The following is a 22,179-nucleotide window of genomic DNA, read 5'->3' on the forward strand; positions in this document are numbered from 1 at the left end:
TAAAAATGTAGCTGCTCTGTGCTTAAACAGATGAATCAGTTACCTTAGATGCTTACCTTAGATGCCTTAGATCAACGGCAGGCCTGACATGACAGACAGCTCAGGTGAGCGCACCACAATAACTACACCATGTGTGTGTGTGTGTGTGTGTGCTTGAGTAACTAGGATATATTATATATATATATGTATACTTGTATTTATGTGCTCAAGTGCTCTGCTTATTTCCTGTGCTTATTGTCGATTTCTTACTTATTTTTGCGCACTTTCCGCAATATTTGCCAGCGCATTTTTTGCGATTTATGATCCGTGTGCGCCCCCTGCCGGCAATTGCAACGGATATAAACATTTTTGAACTCATTTCAACTTCATATATATCTGCTAGGTATCTGTTAGCTATCTGGTCTTGAGGATTGGGGCCATGTGGTTGGGGTGATGCCGCTCAGCGTTTATGCTCCTGCCTCATGAAATGGCACGTGTCGTTGCTTTCATATAAGTAGATAGTACCTATACGTATGTGTTGTTGTTGGCTTCCTAAAGTCGCTGCAATCCAGTGTGCTTATGTTTCACTTTTCACAACATAAATCCCCCAAGCAGCCAAAGCAGCCAAAGCAGTCAAAGCAGCGACGCAGCTCAAGCCCAAGATCTTTACCTGGAACCAGAAGGTAGTCAACTAACCTGCCAGCTCATAGATACAGATACACTCTCTACTGGGGAAGCATTCGCTGGCTACAACTTAAAGAAACTTCACTGAGCCGTTGAGCAGAATGTAAAATCGCTGAGCTATTTATTTAGATACACGCGAGGCTTTTGTGCTTTTTACTTTTCTTTTCACAAAGTAAAAAACTGTGAAAGACTCTGAAACAGAAACTGAGTTATGCATTATTATTATTATGATTATTATTATTTGGCCAGCCCTGTATGACAGCTAAAGGCTTAAGCATCAGATTCTCTAACTGCTCCTGCTGTGTGTTCATATTTAAATCCGACTTGAAATCCAAAGCCAAAAAAGCTGCCACTCTTTGGCAAAGTCAAAGTTTGCTTTGGCAAACGACAAAATCATTTCAAGTATTAAGTTTCCTTCTTTTCTGCAATTTTTCTCAGTTGGTTCCTTAGCTGAGGAGTGGAGTGGGGGGGGAGGGGAGGCAAAGTATTATTTAATTTGTTTGTCTACTGTCGGCCTTTCAATTTCCCATATTTTCCATTCCTTATTTAGCGCAAAGTAATGGCCACGCAGCCATATTAAAAATACAGTATACATATTTAAGTGCATCAGTGAACGAAGTGCAACAGAATGCGGTGGAGTTAGGGAAACAAGGGGGAGGGAGGCAATGTTGCAGCATGTTTTGCAGATAGTGAAGGCAACGTCAGAACTTTGGAAATTATTACTTTGTTTTGTTTTCGTTGCATTCAACAAACGCGCTACTGTTGCAAGCTTCAGGCCCGCGGCTTGGACTCTTGGACTCCACTCAACTAGACTAAGCTACAAGCAGGACAAAGTCCTGTAACCGCCAACTAGCTGTGGTTAAATATATTGAAGTACCTACAAAGAACGGAGTTAAGAAACGTAACCTCAAGTTCAACTCATAATAAACCATTTGTTTTCTAACTAACTCAATCCATGTTTATTTTTAAATTTAAATACTACTTTTGGCATACATATACAAGAATTAAAAATAAATATTAAATCCTTTATAAATTTATACTTCACATTTTTATACACAAAATATATATATCTCTTAAGTATTAGCTCTTAGCATAAGTTAGATAAAGAAGTTTAATTTTTCTAAAAACACCTTTCTCCAAATTAAAGCTACTTTAAAGTATTAAAGGGAAATTAAAGAAATTTAAAGTTAATTTACTAACAAGTAAATTTGGTAGTTCCTGCTATTGTCTGTGTACGTTAACTACGTTAACTATGAGATATATATATTTCCGTCTACCTACCTAACTATATATTAAACCGCCTCTTAGTCACTTCTTAACTACTGTTCAAGTATTGCCATCTCATCTCCAAGTGCTGATTCTTTCCTTCTCTTTTCAGCTGTCTGTGGCATGCATTTCGACTTTTGCTCATTAATAACATAAACCAAGTGCAGAACAACACAAGTTGCAACAGCAACAGAAACAACAACTGCAACAAAATTAAGAAAAAGAAGAAGAGCTTACAGCGTTGACTGCCCACAAAACTTGTAGGAAAAACCAAGTCAAAATTGAATTATGAATATTTAAAATGAATTTAAGCATTGAGGCTGCCGTTGTCTGAGCCTTGGCTGACTTTTAGCCGTTAAGAAAATCCGTTATAGATGGTTGTAATATGAATCGTATATATTTCATTTCACACCAGGCCGCTCGCAATTAATAAATAGTAAATGCGCCCTAAAGTATGCACTAAAAAATATATATATTCACAGTAAATTGCGTTGCATGTTGGACGACAACGTTGCCTAAGTAAATGTCAAGCTTGGCATAAATAATTTAACAGCATCACAGCTTCAACGGCAATGGCAACATCATCAACATATATAAACACACACGCACACATAGCGAGAGAGAGAGAGAGAGGGAGAGAGATTCATATGTGCACACACATTTGCATTGTCCTTGCGTTGCAGGCAACTCGGCAAGCGGCAACATCATGCCTCATAAATTTCAACAAATGCAGCGACGTCACTCACTCAGTCAGCCAGTCTGTCAGTGAGTCAGTCAGTCAGTCAGGCACATGTCCGGGTGCCTGTCCATCCGTCTGTTTCAGGTAAATTCGCTCGAGGTGAAAATCTTTGCACTAATGGCGCTGTTTTACATAATTGCCGTGACATTGTACAAATTTATTCAACTGCACGCGGGCATGTGAGCATAAGGTGACCTCGAGAAAGTAAAAAACTAAAAAATAAAAATAAAAATGTGGAATAAAAAGGTTAGCAACAACAACGACAGCCTGGACTTATATGCACTTGCCGCCAAAGGGGTTGGCAAACAAACAAGCAACTGTATCAAAAATGAATAGCTTACTCTACCTGAACCCAACCCACTTCTGCCCGCTGAGCCCCCGAGACTCACTGTCTCATTGTCCAACAATGAAAAGGCTGCCAGCAAACGCTTTGTGCCGCCTGCTGCCGACTACGACTACGACTACTTCTGAAATATAATAAGGCTACAACAACAGCAACAAGGGTAAACAAACAAGCACCTCACACACACACACACACACACACACATACCTCTGCCCTCGCCTGACTGACTGACTGACTGACTTACAGAGTGAGTGAGTGAGTGACTGTTCCTTGCATCCTTCTTCACAACATGCTCATCCTTAACCTCGCCCTCATCCTCATCGTCGTCGTTGTCGTTGTCGTCATCTTCATCATTGTCACCTTGAGCTTTGGGTTATTGGGTTTTTGCACACTCGTCCAAGCGTGTGTCTTGCACTTCACTCGATTCTGGTGTGAAAAACAGCAGCCAGCCAACAAAAGCTGCAGTTTTGGGCATTAGAAATGTCAAATACCCTATGAAAAAATTCAACAAACAAAGCTTAAATTGTATTCAATTTTTAGCAAATGAAATAATCCTTGACATTATTTAATATTCCAATGATTTTTTAATTAAACCTCAGAGAAGTAAGCATAAATGATTTTGTTTGTTCCTTATTTTATTTAAATGAATGCAAAAATTTTAGCAATTAAATTAAATTGGTAAGTGTAATAAATTAAAATATAAATCAGAAACTTAGCAATAGATAATTTTATTTATTTATTTAATAATTTAGAACAGTTGACTTAAGATAAACTACAACTATTAAGAAACAAAATCTTAAAACAATAGAAATTAAAATTAAATAAAATAAAACAACTTAAAAATGTTACAATATATATAGAAAATAAAAACTACCAATAGTTTCCAATTTTTATAACTATATATTTAAAACAATTTGATTCAAGTTGATTTATTCAATACTAATTCTTTAAGATTGTATGCACATATATTGAATATTTTAGTATTTAAGTTTTATTTCTAGAGTTCAAATTTGAAAAGAACTATCCAATTGCTAGCAGAAATCAATATGCCCTAGTTATTTGTGAGTAAATTTAGCACAAAAGGCCGCAAACAAACAAACAACTTTGACTTTGACTTTCTAACTCTCTGCCTTCAACCTGCACTCTGGAGGCGCTCCCACACTCCTCCCCTTCTCGACCCCCTTTTGGCTATCACTGTTCTCTGTTTTACTTTGCTCACTCTGTGTGAGTGTGTGTGTGTGTGTGTGTGTGTGTCACTCTTAATCGCATGCAAAGGCCAAAGAGCATAAAGTTGATAAACATTTGCTTTTGTGAAAATATTTGTGCATACTTTCAGGCGCAACACTTTCACGCCTCACTCGCTTTTTTGTTTAGATTTAATTGTGCCAATGACACACCCCAACACTGTCCAACTATCAATGGACTTGAACTGTGTGGCTTTTAGTTTGTCCGAGTTTAAGCCAAAGTTCCCCTCAATACTTCCCCTTCATCTGCGGCATCCTGCTGCTCAAAGCAAACGAACTCATGTTTGTTATTTATGTGCAGCTTTGTTTGTGCGTGTGTGCCTTTAAAATTTTAAACAGTGCCAACTACTTGACCATACTATTAGACAGTGCCTGTCTGCCTGTCCCACCCCCTGCCCTCTCTCGATTCCGCCGTAGCGCGTATTTATTGTGCACGGCACATGCAGAGCTCGTGTAACATTTTATGTTGTTTTGCCTTCTTCTTCTGCTTCTAGACTTATGTATGGGTGCTATTTATGCCCTTGGTGTGTGCGTGTGTGTGCGTGTGTGTGTGTAGCTATGTTTAGCTTTGGCCCACGTGCCCGGCATAATAAACGCTACCGGCTGCGGCGTCTCCGGAGTATTCGGCGCTGCAGGTTAAAAGCGCATTACGGCTGCAACTTCATAAATTGCGGGCAGCCGCAAAAGCAGCGGCTACAATGTTTACATGCCAAGCAGTTGGTTAAGGATACTCATACAGATTCCGATTCTCCGTTTTCAATTCCCATTTGCCATTCCTATTCCGAATCCGATTGCAATTGCGATTTAAACTGTGCCACACACAGAAATGCAAATTTCAGCTTACAAACGGCAAAAGGACTCAAGCACATGTCAAAGGACCAAAAACCAGTCTTTGACGCTGCCACAAAGCCAAAAAGGGCACAAAGCTCATTAAAGAAATTAAAGACTCGAAATGAGGTGGCAGAGAATCAACCAGATTATGTATTTCAATGCAATTAAAACCCGATAAAACGTTGGGATTCGAAATAGTTATGCAATTGATTAATAGCGCTATGTTAAAGCGCATTCAACACTCTTAGCTGCGCTTATATCAAATAAAAAATAATTCAAAATTGTGATTTAAAGCAATTGAGAATTTTCAACTGCAATTTAACAAGCATAAACAGCCATTAACTGGACCAAAACATGCAGTTGGGTGTTTCTTTGTACGCCTTTTGACAGCTGAAAAGCAGTTGCAGTCAATTGAGGCTGACAGTTCTCTCTGAGTGAGTCAATCGACATGAGCCAGCACATCCGGCACATGTTGTAACCGAAGCAGGAGCAGGAGCAAGAGTACGAGCAGGTCCTGCAGAAGGCGTTGCAGATGGAGCAGGACACGGAGCAGGAGACGGAGCAGGATTGGGAAATGCACACGCATAATTGACAACATTTCCGCGGTGGCTGCTTTTGTTGTTGCCCGGCCATTGAAATCATTTTAGCTGAAACTGAAATTGAGCTGGCATTGACAGCAAGGACACATGCATGATACCCGAACAGTGGCAGCCACAGGAATAGGGATAGGGACTGGGACAGGTACAGGGGTAGCACAGTTAGAGACATCGACATGGCACCGGCTGAATATATCAACATTGCCCGCAGTGTGCTGATTGCCGGCAGCTGTAGTTCTGCCAATTCTCGTATCCTGCCATCCAGTCACTGGCGCATCCCTTTCCGATTCGCCTCATCAATGTTTAGAACAATGCCATCAATTTGCGTATTGCATTTTAATCAAGTTGACATTGGGGAATATGATAATTAAAACTGTGAGCCCAGTTGCAGATGCTGCAAAATGCAACAAAATTACAAAGCAATTGCTCTAAACGACTCTAATGAGGCTTAACTATCAGATATCCTCTTATAATAAACAGCAACTCTACTAAATATGACTTGTTAATTCGTCTTGGATTTAATTAATTTGTTACAAATAGTAAATTGATTCGTTGTTATTGATAAACAACTTTAAATTGGTTTTCAAATTTAAGCTACAGGGTATTTCTTGCCACAAGAAGCCAGGCCAAGAGCATTTTGTTTGTGCAATTTATTTGCGTTTTCATTAAAAGTTTACCGGTTCAATGCAGTCCCCAAAAAAAGCCACTCAATTTAATGCTTTAGAGGAGCAAACGCTTTAAACAGTGTAACAATTCAGCAGTTGCTGAAAATCGCATAATTTGAATGGCAACCAGCGAAGCGCTAATTTGAAATGGCCGCAAAGCCATCGACTTCTGTCTGGTCATTGATTGCAATCATTTTCAATTTCGAATAAAAGGCGAAACGTTGAAATATACAGTTCATAGTTTGACAGAAGCTTTAATTTTATGTTAGACAGTGTACGCATTTAATGATGATTTTTATTTTTAATTGTAAGCATAACAGACTTCTAACTGAACACATATTTTTTAAAATTATTTTATGACTTAAATTCTTAAACTCTAATTTCTATGATGGGATAAGAAAATAAAGTCTAGAGAAAATATTATAAAGTATATGTTTAATGTATATTTTTCTAAAAGCTCTTGTAAGTCATTCAATCTAAATAATCGACCGATTTGTTACAGAAAAAATGTAATCACCTCAGTGGATTTTTTTACTAGAGACAAAAAAGTTTTCCCTATGAAGAATATTTTGTTAGGCAGTCTAAATTATTGGAAATTATTTCTACATAGACTTAATCTCTGAAAGCAATTATTATTGCTTATTATGTTAAATTAAAATTGAAGATACCATTTAGAAACAAAAAAAAGTTTAATTTTCAAAAGTAAGCTATCAAGCTTAATTTGACTTATGTATCTATTAATTTCATTTATTTATTTAATGTTGTGTTAAATAGTGTAAGTTTTTGGTAAAAGGTTTTTCTGTGAATTTCAATCTTTTATGACTTAAACTAAATATAAAATGAAAATTGTCAACATTACTTTCAGAGTGATAACCAAGCTGGCCACAGCAATTGACGGACTTTTGAAGGACTGTCTAGGCCTGTTGATAAGCTCAATGTAGCCACAGTTCAGTGGATAGTCGACAGTTGCTGCTGCTGGTATTGCCAGATGCTACCTGATGCTATCCGGTCTCTGTGATTGGTAAAAAAAAACGACGTTGCAACCTCAAAAGCCGAAACCAAAAATGCACTCTCTCACGCGCAATACAATTGGACTGAACGTGGAAATTGGCTGGGTTAGTGCGGTAGGCGGCAATTGCACCGTTAATTTGGTGTTATTCATGTACACACACACACATACACACACAGGCACTCACACACACGCATACATACACGGGTTGGTGAATTTTGGTTGCTGGCAGCGTCACCAAATGAATTCAATTAATTAAATTAGTTCAACTCGCAGCTGAAGCCGCTATACTTTGGTATCGGCCAAAGGGTTGAGTATCGGCATCAGTATCGGGAATCGGGAATCGGGACAGTTGTCGACGCTGCCATTACGCAACTGAATAAAAATTGCACGCTGCGGTCAACGCTGAGCGACGCAGTCGACGCCGCAGTCGACGCCACCATCGACTCAATTATCAGCTTTTATGAATGGCCAGCAAATTTTGCAAAGCGCCAACGACACGACGTCTGCCATGACTGCTCTTCTTTTTTTTGAATACCCTATATGCCTGAACAAGTACTCTACTTTTTAGAGACAAATGACATCAAAACGTATTTAAGCTCAGGCTAAGAGAAAGAATTTAAGTCGAAACATAACTTACACAGTAGCAACTAAGTAAGTAATTAATACATTTAATTAATATATAATTACTGGAATTGGAACAACACAAAAGTTAAAAGCACTTTTAAGCACAACTGAATTTTATGTTGGCAAGCATCTATAAGTATGGAATTTTATTTATAAATACAGAAAATATTTCAAGACACAATTGATTCGGAACTTAAAAATGAATTTAAAACCATACAGAAAATATAAACGGAAATTAAGCAACAAAAAAAGTCAAACTAACATTTCAAAAACAAACCATAATTTCAATACATGAATTCCTCGATAGATCTTAATTATTACAACTAAAAACTCACATATTATATTATAAATTAATAGATAAAATATTATAAATTTTTTATTAAATATTGATTTATATTTGACGCAGTATTCAAAAGTCTCTGCAGGGAATTCTGAAATTCTCTATCTGTTTCCGACTGCGCTTGGCATTAGCGCAATTTGTGCTTCGATTTTTCGCTCGGGATAATTGTGTTAAGCGCATAATTAAGTTGGCCAACTGCAGGTAATAAATTATGAGCAGCCGAAACCTTTTGCCAATACTCGTATTTCTGGTAACCATTTTGCTCTGGTGCGGCTCATTTGATAAAATTGAATTTGATGCGCCAGCGAAATGAAATTAGCAACATTTTTAATATGTTTAATTTCATTTGTTGTTGTTGCAGCAGAGCCCAGAAAAACGTCAGATGATAAACCCATGTTAAATGCTAACATATGCTCTAGGCCCTCTTTGTCACAAGTCACAAGTAAAAAAAAAAAACCAACAACAGCGACAAAATATGGCTTAAAAAAAAGGGTTTTAGAGTTGACGTTCATCATGCCATGAATTACGGGGCGTCAAACTGTCAAGCACCCCCCAGTTCAGGACTTGACAGATGAACTAACGGGTCTGGCCGCACTAACTGCCTACTAACTGTGGCAAGGGATGAGGCATATGTGGCATTCCCCATCTGGCTCCGACTCCAGCTCCAACTCCTTTCTATCCGACCATTGCTATTCATAAAAATTGCTCAATTCCGCACGCGTTTGCTATTTTTGTTTGCAAGCAAACGCGACGCGAATGTTGCTTTGTCTCTGCCTCTTTATCATGGTACCACTGTGTGAATCGTGAATCGTGAATCGTAAATGACACCAAACAGATGGATGGGCGCATTCAACCACCTCATATACGGATACAGCACACCACTTGGTGGGTATCCATCCAGCAGCTGAGATTTTCCTGCAAACAAGTGATATTTTTGTTGACAACTAAAAAGTCTAACAGAAGCAGCAAATAACAAGTAAGTAAGCTCTGTTCTAAAATGTCCGACTACAAAATTCCCTGTATTTTTAGCCTAGATACCCTATAAAATATTTGCTAATAAAATTATTAAATATTTAAGAAAATTAAGATTAAAAAAAGATATATGTATACTTATTTTTTAATGACTATTTTTTACTAACTTAATATTTATAATATTAAAATTATATATGTATATTTTTAAAAAAGTATGTTCGTTTATTTTAAAAAACATATCTTTAAAAAATGACGACAAATCGACCGATTAGCGTTAATTCTTAACCAGCCTAGATATACAATAATTTTTGATTTAAAGCCCTTAACATTATAAGAAAGATTTCAAAACGTTTCCAAAAAGTTAAATAAACTCTCTCTATTTAAAATAATTAATTATCTTTTCACTAGTCGGGCATACCCTGTCCATATATGCAGGATATAAACATTCACGCTCAACATGCGCTAAAAAAAAGGCAACGCAACGCGAAGACAACAAAAAAAAACAAATGTGTGCCTGCAAGCGGGTTAAGTGCCAAACGACCCCCCCCACTCGGCTGTCTAAGCCCCACATACAAGTTTCAACATGCCCACTACAGTTGGCTTAAAGGGCCGCCAGTTGGTTTTTAAAATTATACCTCCAAATTATGCAATTCCATGTATGGAATTTTGGCTAACAAAAAATGTGTTTTGCATCGCTAGCAAAAGTGCAAAGGCCATAAATAATATTTGATTCAGTTTTTGGAGTTTACTAAATGTAAAATCTGTACTAAAAAATAGTTTCAGTTGCTAAATATATTTATGCAACTGTTGCACAATTTCTCACTAACAAATATTGCAAACTGCATAAACAAAGATTAACTCCGTGCCATAGATAGCAAATTCAAAACAAACAACATGAAAACAACGCAGAATGTCAAGAGAAATCGGAACTAATTCCACTATCAAAACAATTTCACGTACTATAGATACAAATAACACTCTAACAAGTAATAATTTGTAATCCAGCCTTAAAATATACCAAGTTAATATTATTGGAATTGAAATGAATGGGAGTATATTTATGTCAAAAACAACTTCTGCTCATTGAAATATAAATAGACAGAAAGAGTTACATATTCCCATTGTGGAAAATATATTTAGATTAAGGTCTTTCAAGAATTCATATAATTCAAGCTGTTTCCTTTCTAGATTAAGCTTAGTAAGCTTTGGCTTTTACACTCCTTATCCGAGTGGATAATAATTTATGAACTTTGACAGTTTTAGTAAATTTTAAAATTCGGCTATATTCGAACTGTGTTCGCTGACATTTTACCTTTGAAGAATGTGGAGAGTGCACCCAAGGATACGGAATTTGTTGTTGCGTCGCTTTCTGTTTGCCACATGCAAGTGCTACCATCTGGAATATCAGATGCTTGCCCTCTTTCTGCTTTTTATACGGTTTGATGTCGTCCATCCCATTAACTATCTGTGTGAAGTTATCAACTGTTCGACCTTCTCCTTCGACACTTGGATTTGTCTGTCAGTGCAGTTGCTTATTGCGGTTGCCTATGGTTTGTTACTGTGCCACATGCACCAGCGGACGCCCATTTGCCACAGCTCGTGGCAGGTGTATGTCATGCAGGAAGTGCCACTTAAGCTGTGCCTCCTGACCGTGCACATCAGTTTGAGCTACTACAGCTGTGGCTTATATCTCAGCAACTTGGCTAAAATGGATATGAATTTGGACATGAGTTCAACCAGCCGCTATCTGATGTTGAGTAGTGTCTTCTGTGGCTTCTACCACTTTCTGGCCGAGCATCTCTGCCGGAACTGTGAAATATGGCCGTTGCCAGTGATCCGAGTAAAACAAATCAAATTCCGAATGTATTGGATGAAATGGCCCAACATCTGGCAAGGCCTTCGTAAAAGTGCAATCCCAATGCTGATCGTTTCCTTATTTTACTGGCACAGTTGGCAAGTGTTCTATCAATCCTGTTGCATCAACACATTGATCACAGTTAAGCTGCATGAAATCAAAAGCATCTACGGAGCTATGATGCTTCGCAAGTTGCCATTAACGCTTCGAAATAAGACTCGGTATCGGCAACGGCAACGGAAATTGCCGTTGATCTTGGCCCTGAGCACAACTTCTTTACACGGCTTTCAGCTGCAAGTGGCTAAGGACTTTTATCATGACATGGCCAACAAAAGGAGTAGGGAATGTCGCCAGCTGTTTAAGCTGGATAAATTTAAGCTCAAACATAGCAATAACTGGAAACGTGTGCGAAATGTTCTTCTGGGCAGAATTAAGTATTTTATGCGTAAACTCGAACAATATCTGGAACTGACACCCGTCGTTCGGAAACCAACTCATCGTCTTCATTCCAATATGCGTCCATTAATGCTCAGTCCACCAAAGACTACGAGACACTTTAGCTGCCGATCCCGTGACAATCAGCCTTTTTGCCAGCCCTGGGCAGCCAACTCCGAGTCCTTTTTGTGGCTGTGGTTTCAGCGAAAGCTATGTAGTCTGAATGGCCTGTTTAATAACTACCTGATGCATATTGCCAAGAGCTGGTCATCACAGAACTACTTGGAGTACGAGCTCAACTGTGGCCTTTCACTTATCTGGCTGATTCAGGGACTTGTCCGTATTTGCATACGTTCCCTTAAGGAGGACAAATATGGCATACTCCAAGCGGATCTGGAGCGAATCTTTCAGTTGCTGATTGAGCTAGAAAGGTTGCTCTACTCGGCTGACAAACTCCAAAAGTACCCAAGTGCTAGTCTAGCACTGCTCTTACCTGCAACTTCCCGATCTATAAACAGATTAATATACCACTTTAAGCCGTATTTGAATTTTATTGTTAAGGATGAGAATCTACTAAAAGAACTGCGGAGCCGGCAAAAGATTTATCATAACAAGCGTTCCTTTTATAATGTTTCATCTGTTTAGTTTTCATTTGATTAATTTCTATTTAACCATTTTATATTCATTTGCATCTTAAATCCTGGCTATAATTACAGAAAAAACGTATCATGATCTTATGTTTTCTTTCAATATTCTTGTTGACATTTTTACCGATTATTTTTAAATTCTAAAATTAATACTAAAATCTAATTATATAAGACTAAAATATGTTCGCTCTAATTAAAGTGGCTTAGCTCTGTAGACAAACAATTGCCACAAAACGACTTACGTGTATAACCTTTTGGGCTGCTAGTGGCGCCACCTAGCGGTTTGCACATAAATTTTAACAGTCGCTTGGTCAGCAGAGGCGTATTCTCTATCTCTCTCTATCTCTGTGTCTGTAAGACTTTACGCTTTCTATGCGCCGCCCCAAAGTATGCAACAAGTTTATGCAGCTGCACGCAAGTTGACGTTTGGCGTGGTCTCATAAATTTCACTGGCATCGCTCCTAAAATCCCCTGACAAAAAGTGCAAAAACAGAAAACACAAGCCGCAAACATGCAGGGCCAAAAAATCAAACGTGGTGTGGTAGTTGCGTGTGTGTTGGTGGTGTGCTGACGTGGTGGCTTGGCTTGGGCTTGGGGTTGGGTCGGTGCTAGCCTCTAAGCACGTGTCAAGCGTGAGCCAAACTTTTAATTTGCACAACGTCCCGGCGAAGGCAGAGCCTGGCCAGAGCCTGACTGACGCTGAGTGACTGTCAGCCCTGTTAGTCCTTTTATAGTCCTGCATGCGCCTTGCTGTCTGACAATGTCATCAGTTGCAGCTGACGCAGCAGCCGTACGCATACGAGTCAGAGTCACTGTAGCATCAGCACTGTGGAGGAAGAATGAGGAGGAGATGTAGTTGCAGTTGGTCATGTCCTTTTTTTTTTTGTGTACTCTGTGAATTCCCTATTCTTTCAGCATATGTGGGGTATACTTAATATCCCATACTCATCGAAATTTTAATATATATTTCAGGGAATTAAGCCGAAACAAATATAGGTTACGGTTCCAGTTCCGGATTCCGGTAAAAGGTTCTATTTCTGTTTTTTCTTTCGGTTCCGCTATCAGTACCGGTACGTAACGGTACAACAAATTAATTTTAAATTTTTTTTGAGAATTTAATAAAATTTGAATGCAGGATGAATTAAGAGGCCAAATCAAGACCAAAATGACATTCCACTTGAAAATCGGTTCAGTTTTGATCAAGCTATGACAGTTGGAAGTTGGTCAGACTGCGGACTTAGCCACTTTACAAGTCAAAATTTTTGTTCAATTTCACATGATTTTTTACAAAAAAATGAAAGGTCTCAGAATCAAGTTTAAAGTGTTGTTTTATACTAATTACGATATAAGGAGTTGATTAAAAGTGAAAACTTGAGATTTAAAATTTTCAATTTTCGAAATTTCAAAGGGGGGACCCTTAGCATCGAAATCGAATCTTGGTCGAAAATAATTAAATTTTCTAAATTATTAAAATTTGAATGCAGAATGAATTGAAATGCCAAATCATGATCAAAATGACATTCCGCTTAAAAATCGGTTCAGTTTTGATCAAGTTATGACAGTTGGAAGTTGGTCAGACTGCGGACTTAGCCACTTTACAATGTAATAATATAATTCAGACTGGAACAATTTGTGCAGGAAGAGCGTCTGCTCCTCTATATTACTTTATTCAGAATGATTCTTAAATGTTAATGTTGGGTTTGGCTAACCCGAAAACATGCCATACTTATATCTATGTATTTAAGAAGGCATATACATATGTATGCAGAAGGCATGCATATGTTATATATGCCTTGACCACTTGAGCTGCAAAGTGCAAGCTCAGCATTCCCACGCGCTGCGATCGGCTTGTATATAAGCAAGGGATCGTATTGCTTATGCGCTGGAATGTCTATGTTATTCTAAGCGGTCTTTTGTACATTTGTATTTGTATATACGTTATGACAAAGTGTCACAATGTATTGAGGGATTGCTATACCCTCTGATTTATGTAAATGGCAGGGTAGATATGCTACAACAAGTCAAAATTTTTGTTCAATTTCACATGATTTTTTACAAAAATATGAAAGGTCTCAGAATCAAGATTAAAGTGTTGTTTTATACTAATTACGATATAAGAAGTTGATTAAAAGTGAAAACTTGAGATTTAAAATTTTCAATTTTCGAAATTTCAAAGGGGGGACCCTTAGCATCGAAATCGAATCTTGGTCGAAAATAATTAAATTTTCTAAATTAACAAAATTTGAATGCAGAATGAATTGAAATGCCAAATCATGATCAAAATGACATTCCGCTTAAAAATCGGTTCAGTTTTGATAAAGTTATGACAGTTGGAAGTTGGTCAGACTGCGGATTTAGCCACTTTACAAGTCAAAATTTTTGTTCAATTTCACATGATTTTTTACAAAAAACTGAAAGGTCTCAGAATCAAGTTTAAAGTGTTGTTTTATCCTAATTACGATATAAGAAGTTGATTAAAAGTGAAAACTTGAGATTTAAAATTTTCAATTTTCGAAATTTCAAAGGGGGGACCCTTAGCATCGAAATCGAATCTTGGTCGAAAATAATAAAATTTTCTAAATTAACAAAATTTGAATGCAGAATGAATTAAAATGCCAAATCATGATCAAAATCACATTCTGCTTGAAAATCGGTTCAGTTTTGATCAAGTTATGACAGTTGGAAGTTGGTCAGACTGCGGATTTAGCCACTTTACAAGTCAAAATTTTTGTCCAATTTCACATGATTTTTTACAAAAAAATGAAGGTTCTCAGAATCAAGTTTAAAGTGTTGTTTTATACTAATTACGATATAAGGAGTTGATTAAAAGTGAAAACTTGAGATTTAAAATTTTGAATTTTCGAAATTTCAAAGGGGGGACCCTTAGCATCGAAATCGAATCTTGGTCGAAAATAATTAAATTTTCTAAATTAATAAAAAATTTGAATGCAGAATGAATTGAAATGCCAAATCATGATCAAAATGACATTCCGCTTAAAAATCGGTTCAGTTTTGATCAAGTTATGACAGTTGGAAGTTGGTCAGACTGCGGATTTAGCCACTTTACAAGTCAAAATTTTTGTTCAATTTCACATGATTTTTTACAAAAAAATGAAGGTTCTCAGAATCAAGTTTAAAGTGTTGTTTTATACTAATTACGATATAAGGAGTTGATTAAAAGTGAAAACTTGAGATTTAAAATTTTGAATTTTCGAAATTTCAAAGGGGGGACCCTTAGCATCGAAATCGAATCTTGGTCGAAAATAATAAAATTTTCTAAATTAACAAAATTTGAATGCAGAATGAATTGAAATGCCAAATCATGATCAAAATGACATTCCGCTTAAAAATCGGTTCAGTTTTGGTCAAGTTATGACAGTTGGAAGTTGGTCAGACTGCGGACTTAGCCACTTTACAAGTCAAAATTTTTGTTCAATTTCACATGATTTTTTACAAAAAAATAAAAGGTCTCAGAATCAAGTTTAAAGTGTTGTTTTATACTAATTACGATATAAGAAGTTGATTAAAAGTGAAAGCTTGAGATTTAAAATTTTCAATTTTCGAAATTTCAAAGGGGGGACCCTTAGCATCGAAATCGAATCTTGGTCGAAAATAATAAAATTTTCTAAATTAACAAAATTTGAATGCAGAATGAATTGAAATGCCAAATCATGATCAAAATGACATTCCGCTTAAAAATCGGTTCAGTTTTGATCAAGTTATGACAGTTGAAAGTTGGACAACTCTTTGACCTAGCAACTTAACCACAACCGTACCGGTAAAAACGTTTTGGTCTTCGGTTCTTGACAGAGAAACTTAATTCGGCTACGATCGCAGTTATTACATTTACTTATTTATTATTACATTTTCAATTTATCATCAAGAAATAAGAACTGTCTACTTAGGTAGGAATTATAGAATCAATATATTTGGTAACGGTTTAGACTTGTAGGAGATACATTTTATGTTCGTACAATATTTCATTCATTTAGTAAATAAAATTTTTTCTGAATTCAACTTTAAGGATATTGAAGAAGTGAAGATGCTTTGAAGCTTTGTAGAGTAAACAAAAGTCGCTCAGTGTACGATGGTGCCTTGCAGCGGGTGTCCATGACAAGTGGTGTGCGTAAGTGTGTGTGCGAGTATGTGTTTTTGAGTGTGAGCCTTAAGAGCAGATAAAGCAGCGCAGCGCTCGCTTGGGCGCTGTCAGTTAGTCAGACGAGGCCTGGTCAGTTAACCAGTCAGTCAGTCACTCAGTCAGTCACTCATTCAGTACGTCAGTCAGTCACTCATTCAGTTAGTCAGCCAGTGCCTGCGTTCATTTACAGTTTGCCTTTTGCACCGCCCACAATTTTATTGCCTCACACTCATTGCCATTCTCATACGTCATTTGCTCCGGCTGCCTGGTGTTAAATCCGTTTGGATTTTTGTTTTGTTGATTGCCGCACGCCTCAATGACATTTCATTTATTAAGTGGCGCCTCTGTTCACTTCTGCTTACCAGTTTCCTATTTGTTTTTTATTTTTTTTTTTTGGCAACTCAGCGGGTCGGCAATTAACTATGCAATACGCTGACGTCACCCAGCTTCAACTGTTATCGAAAATGCCGCATCATGACGACGCCTTTGATTTGTTTTGCAAGTGTGCTGTTATATCCGCTACAAAGGAATTTGCATTTCAAATGAATTACACTGCCAGCAGAGGGACAACAATTATAACAACACCAGCAACACTGCAAAAAAAAAAGCAAAAAAAAACAGGATAAAAGGTAAATATAGTGGGACTGGCTCAGATGGCTGCTGAAATATAAATGTTAATCCGAGCAGCGTCAATTGCAAAACGTTCAGAGCTGCTGACAGCATTGTCCAGGCGTCAGGACATTCTGAACTACCAGGACTACCAGGACTCCCAGGACTGTCAAGAGACAATCCGATGAGTCTCTCGATCCCCTTCATTGGCCTGGGCAGTGTGTCAACGGCTTTTTAATTGATTTTCATGGCTGCAGTTTTTGATTGTGCTGATTGACGCATCAAATGAAGTGACTTCAGTGCTGCCAGGACCTCTCTTCTCCTGCTCCTTTTGCCTGCCCGTGTCCTGTGTCCAAGTGCCGTATCAGTAACGATGCAAACAACACAGCCCATTGCCGGAGTAACGGAACAAACACACGCACAGACCTCAATACATACACACACACACACACACACACACCCACACAAACACTTTCAGACAGAGCAGTAATTAAATTTGTCAGTCAGACAAAACGTTGCCCAAAAGAAATGGCAAGCTGGCAAAGTGCACAACGCGTCGTATACGTGATGCGTGATACCATAAGATCGCATGAGCGTATATGTGTGTGTGTCTGTGTAAAAACAAATGTTGACTGCACAAAGAAGGAAGAAAGAGAGATAGATGAATGAGTAAAAAGGGTTTAAGCGGATGTCTACAGCATATCCTATTATAATATGCTCATTTACAAAATAATTGCCTACTTTTGAGCGCAGATTAAAATTATAATAAAATATCTTATTACATAGAAAAAATTATTATTACATTATGGTACACAATTGATCAAATTCTAATTAAAATATTACATTTTTTTTTAATTATGCTATCTGCATCCATTGGAAATATTACTATTTGAATATTTTTTAAAATATCAGGGTATCTCTTAGTCACTCACTCTTAACCACAACTTGTTCTCTTTTGCAATTGTTGTTGTTATTGCACTTTGATTATTGCATTCAGAGTCTATTCTTTCATTCGTTTGGCTGTTGTGTTATGTTTAAATTAATGTATTCAATATTATACCCCACCCACTTATATATACATCAACACATACATGCATAAGTCGCTAATGAGTCGAATTTTGACTTTGCCGTCAGGTGAGCTCAATTGCGGGCTTTCCCCGAGAATCCGAAGGACGATAGAGACTGTAAACGAGGGCTTGACAAACAAAAAAGAAGAAGAAGCATACTGCACAATGCTAAAAATCCGAAAATTTGAAATCTGAGAAGCAATTTAAAAATCATTAGAAAAAACACATTAAGCGTAAAAAATTAATGAGCAAGTTGCGTCAACAACGTGAAGCAAAAAGAGGCAGGCAGCCAGAAAAGGAGACCAAGATACCAGAATGTATATATATACATATATACAAAAATCATGCCTATGCAGCTTGAAACCCTAGTTAGACATTTCCTGGATGCCTGTGTGTTTGTGTGTGGGGTGTGTTCGTGTGTGTTGGTGTGTGAGGGTGTGCTTGTGTATCTGCCACACAACTGCAGTCTGTCCGGGCTGCAAGCAAAGCGTCGAAGACGACGGCTTCTGTTTCATAAAACGTGGAAGGAAAACAGTAAGAAAATATAACACTGAAAAGGAAAATTTCTAATAAACGGCAGCTAAGCAGCAGCACCCATGACATGATGACGACTTCAATGGAGTCGGGCGTTGTATACCAAGCACGGTAATAGGCTACCTGTAGGATAAGTCGGAGCAGCAACCAGGGGCGTCACAGCAAAAATGTATGAAGGAGGGCAAATATCTCATAATATTTTATATAATAATATTTAAGCTTCCATTGTCCAATTTCAAAAGTCAAGTTAGAAATTACCTCACGGGCAATTGTTGCTTTAACCATTTGTTAAACAATAAATTGTAAATAAATAAACTCTAATAAACCTTAACTAAAGACAAGTGTCAATTTTGAATGTTTAATTTAATACAAATTAATGACTAATGCAATAATTAAGAAGGCTCAGTTTCTATTTGATATCAACTGCTTGCCATTTTAATTAAATCACAATTTTATTGTATGGATAAGCTTTCAAGTTTTGCTATAATTGTTATCAATAAACCTAAATTTCGATGTCTAGTTAATTGCCAAAATTGATTTAATCAGTTTAAGATTGTTGTAATGCGCTTTGAAAACTCAGTTTAAAGTTGATAGCAACTGCTATAATAGTTATCGGTAATTTAATTGCCACTTAGTCGAATAGGTGAACTTGCCCCTTGCCAATCCACACAACCACTCCCCTGGCCACAGATTGCGGCCTGGTCGCTTGCCAATGTCTACAAAGCCGTTTACTTTACCTAACAATATTTAGTTAGCCAACAAAAGTCAGACCAACACACAGACACACACACACACGCATATACATGCACACACTCACACAGGAGAGTGGAGAAACAACAAGGAGAGCGTGCAACAGTCTTTGTTCCTGGGAAACTTCTCTGGAGAGAAGTCGTGTAGTTTTGGTCTAACAACTCATTTGGCACTCATGAGTAGGTCAGACCGTTAAGGCCAGGCTAACACATTTTCGGCGACATATCCTACGAGTTGTTGGCCCCTTTTAAATTTTAGCCGTTGATTCGCAATGCTTGTCACGTTTTGTCGAGCGTTGAAAAGTCAAACCAAGCAGTCGGGGTTAAACAGAGAGAAAGGGGATGACAAGCAGGAAGGGGGAAGGGGAAAGGGGGAATGGCATTGGGGTTAGCTGTTGCTGGTACAAGTTTTTGTGCTTTTGTGCGTGTCTGGCCGGATGTGCTGAGGATGTGCGTCTTTGTCGTAATTACCTTCAAGTTGCCTCCAATGCCACATTTGATGCCGCTCGCTGGCGCGCAAATCCCAGACGTTGTCACACTCCTCCCTCCCCCTTCTCCACTGTTTACCCCTAGCTGTGATTGCGGCTACAGCCACAGGTGTGTCCCCCCTCTCTGTCTCCGTCTCAGTCTCTGTCTCAATCTGCTATCTCTTTTAGCTTCTAATTGCCGTTAAGTGCCATGGAAATCCTTGGCATTGTCATTTTGATACTCGTATTTTGTTATAAATAATAAAGCTGGCGACGATTTAAAGGTCTAACTGAGCGCAGCAGCACGAAGCAGCCACCGAGCACCACCGAGCATTCACCGAGGCACCACCGCATGGTCAAAGTGCTTTTGGTCAGCTGACCACTTAAGCACAATGCTTTTGCATTGTCCAGAAACAGGAGTCGGTTTGTTTTGGCGGCTTGCTGCACGTTTTGCACCTGCAACCTGTCCTGTGTATGTATAAATGTGTGTGTGTGTGCGTGTGTGTGGGTGTGGGTGTGTTTGTGTGTTCATCAGCGGGTTGCCAAGCGTTTCGACACTGGGCACGAGTGCGAGAGTCCATTGCCAGTGGACTAGCTGAAATGCAGCTAACGAACCGCAATTGCGGTCACATTTCATGAGAGCGCGCACGTCGCCCTCTGGGCACACACACACACACACACACACACTCACACACTCACACTCATACACACACACACTCAAGTCGACTGATTCAATTTGCAGGCTGTGACAGGCTTTTAGTGCAGCACGTTGCACCACGTTGCACCACCCTGCAACATACCCGAGTGCTCTGTCAAACTGGACTGTCTGCTTGCCCCGTGGATATCATCAAAATTAGCTCGTTTGGCAAGGGCGGAAAGGGTTTACCTGTCCCTCATCCCTCACTCTCACTCCTCACCTCTTGAGCTCTACAGCAGCACAGTCAAAAGCTCATGTAACACTTACACATCCATATCTAGCATATAGGGGCTTTTGCCACATGCCACTTGCCACATGCCACATGCCACACATAGACAACAGGCAACAACAACTGCAGTACTCCAGGGACAAAAACTTTAAATAGCAACAGGTTTATGACAGACCAATTAACTGGACTCAATATTTACACAATTGCCGGACACAACCGGACTCCGAGCCATACACTCGTATATTTAGCAGTTCCGTAAGCAACAACAAATAACTATACATACATAATATGTATTACAAATGTATATGTATTATTTCCAATGTCTCTAAGCAACAAATTGTTTGTAGTTTCCTAATGCCAATCAATTTTGCAAGCATTTTCATTTCATTTCCCTAGGCAAGATTGTTTAATTAAAAATATAAAATGAAAAAAAATTAAGAAAACACAAAAATCGAATAACTGTTGCAACTAAGAAGATTCTAATTGCACCCAACTGTTGCAAAGTTTAATAAATAAATATAACATGAAACTAAAAGAGATTTCATTGAAACTATTTAAGACTCTAAACTTCATATTCATTTATTGTGCATTTGTGAAAAAGTCCACAGTTTAAATTCATAAATTTATTGTAAATTCATAATAATTTTTTTTTCAATTAATTATTAACATAACATTTTCTTAACATATACATTTGTAAAATATAAATTTATAGTTTAAAAATAATCTTGATATTTGATTTTTATTCTTCAAATTTCATTATTTATTTCATTTTACAAATTAGAAGTAATTTATATACACAAGCGCAAATATAAAATATCAATAAAAATAAAAGTTTTCAAACAAAATTAAATTTACAAAATAAAATATCAAAATAGATCACATATAACTGCTAAAATATGAACAAGAAAAAAGCGAGATAAAAAAATATATTATAACAAAATAAATTTGTTTATGTACTTTTCTTATGTGTAAAATAATAATATAAGAAACATCTTTTTGACACCTCTATGTTATTTGAAATAGAGCTATAACAATAATAATTATAATCATATCCATTTATAAAATATACTATTTCTTGAATTTAAATTATTCTTTAACCACTATAAAACACTAATTTTCTATGCTCCCCAGGCTTGTGCGACAGTGTAAACTGTCCGCTTGTTGACTGACTCGTTAAACAAAATGTAATGAGCAATTTGGCTAAAAACACAGCGAGGAAAAAGAACACACAAAAAAAAGTGGAAGAAATGGCCTGCAGTAAGCAGCCCGAAAACTAGTTGCTATATTAAACATTAATGCCAGAGAAGGCAGCAATAATTATGCAAATTTCGGTTATATAGATGCGTAGCCAAGACACGAACCAACACAAATTCAGAAGGTAACGGCAAAGACAGCAGTGACTTCTTCAGACAGGCAATTTGCAGGCTGCGTCTGCTACGTGCGAAAGGAAGTGGCAC

General features: G+C 37.7%; 1 protein-coding gene across 1 annotated transcript; it reads left to right on the forward strand.

Moving 5' to 3' along the window:
- Nucleotides 1–10,862: 10,862 nt before the first annotated feature.
- LOC117782926 (nucleoporin Ndc1) lies at nt 10,863–12,282 on the forward strand. Its single transcript, XM_034620026.1, has one exon. The coding sequence runs from the start codon at nt 10,863–10,865 to the stop codon at nt 12,228–12,230; it is 1,368 nt and encodes a 455-aa protein (XP_034475917.1). The 3' UTR covers nt 12,231–12,282.
- Nucleotides 12,283–22,179: the final 9,897 nt, after the last annotated feature.

The sequence above is a fragment of the Drosophila innubila genome (genome assembly GCF_004354385.1).
Source record: "Drosophila innubila isolate TH190305 chromosome 2R unlocalized genomic scaffold, UK_Dinn_1.0 1_C_2R, whole genome shotgun sequence".
Classification (NCBI taxonomy): Eukaryota; Metazoa; Arthropoda; class Insecta; order Diptera; family Drosophilidae; genus Drosophila; species Drosophila innubila.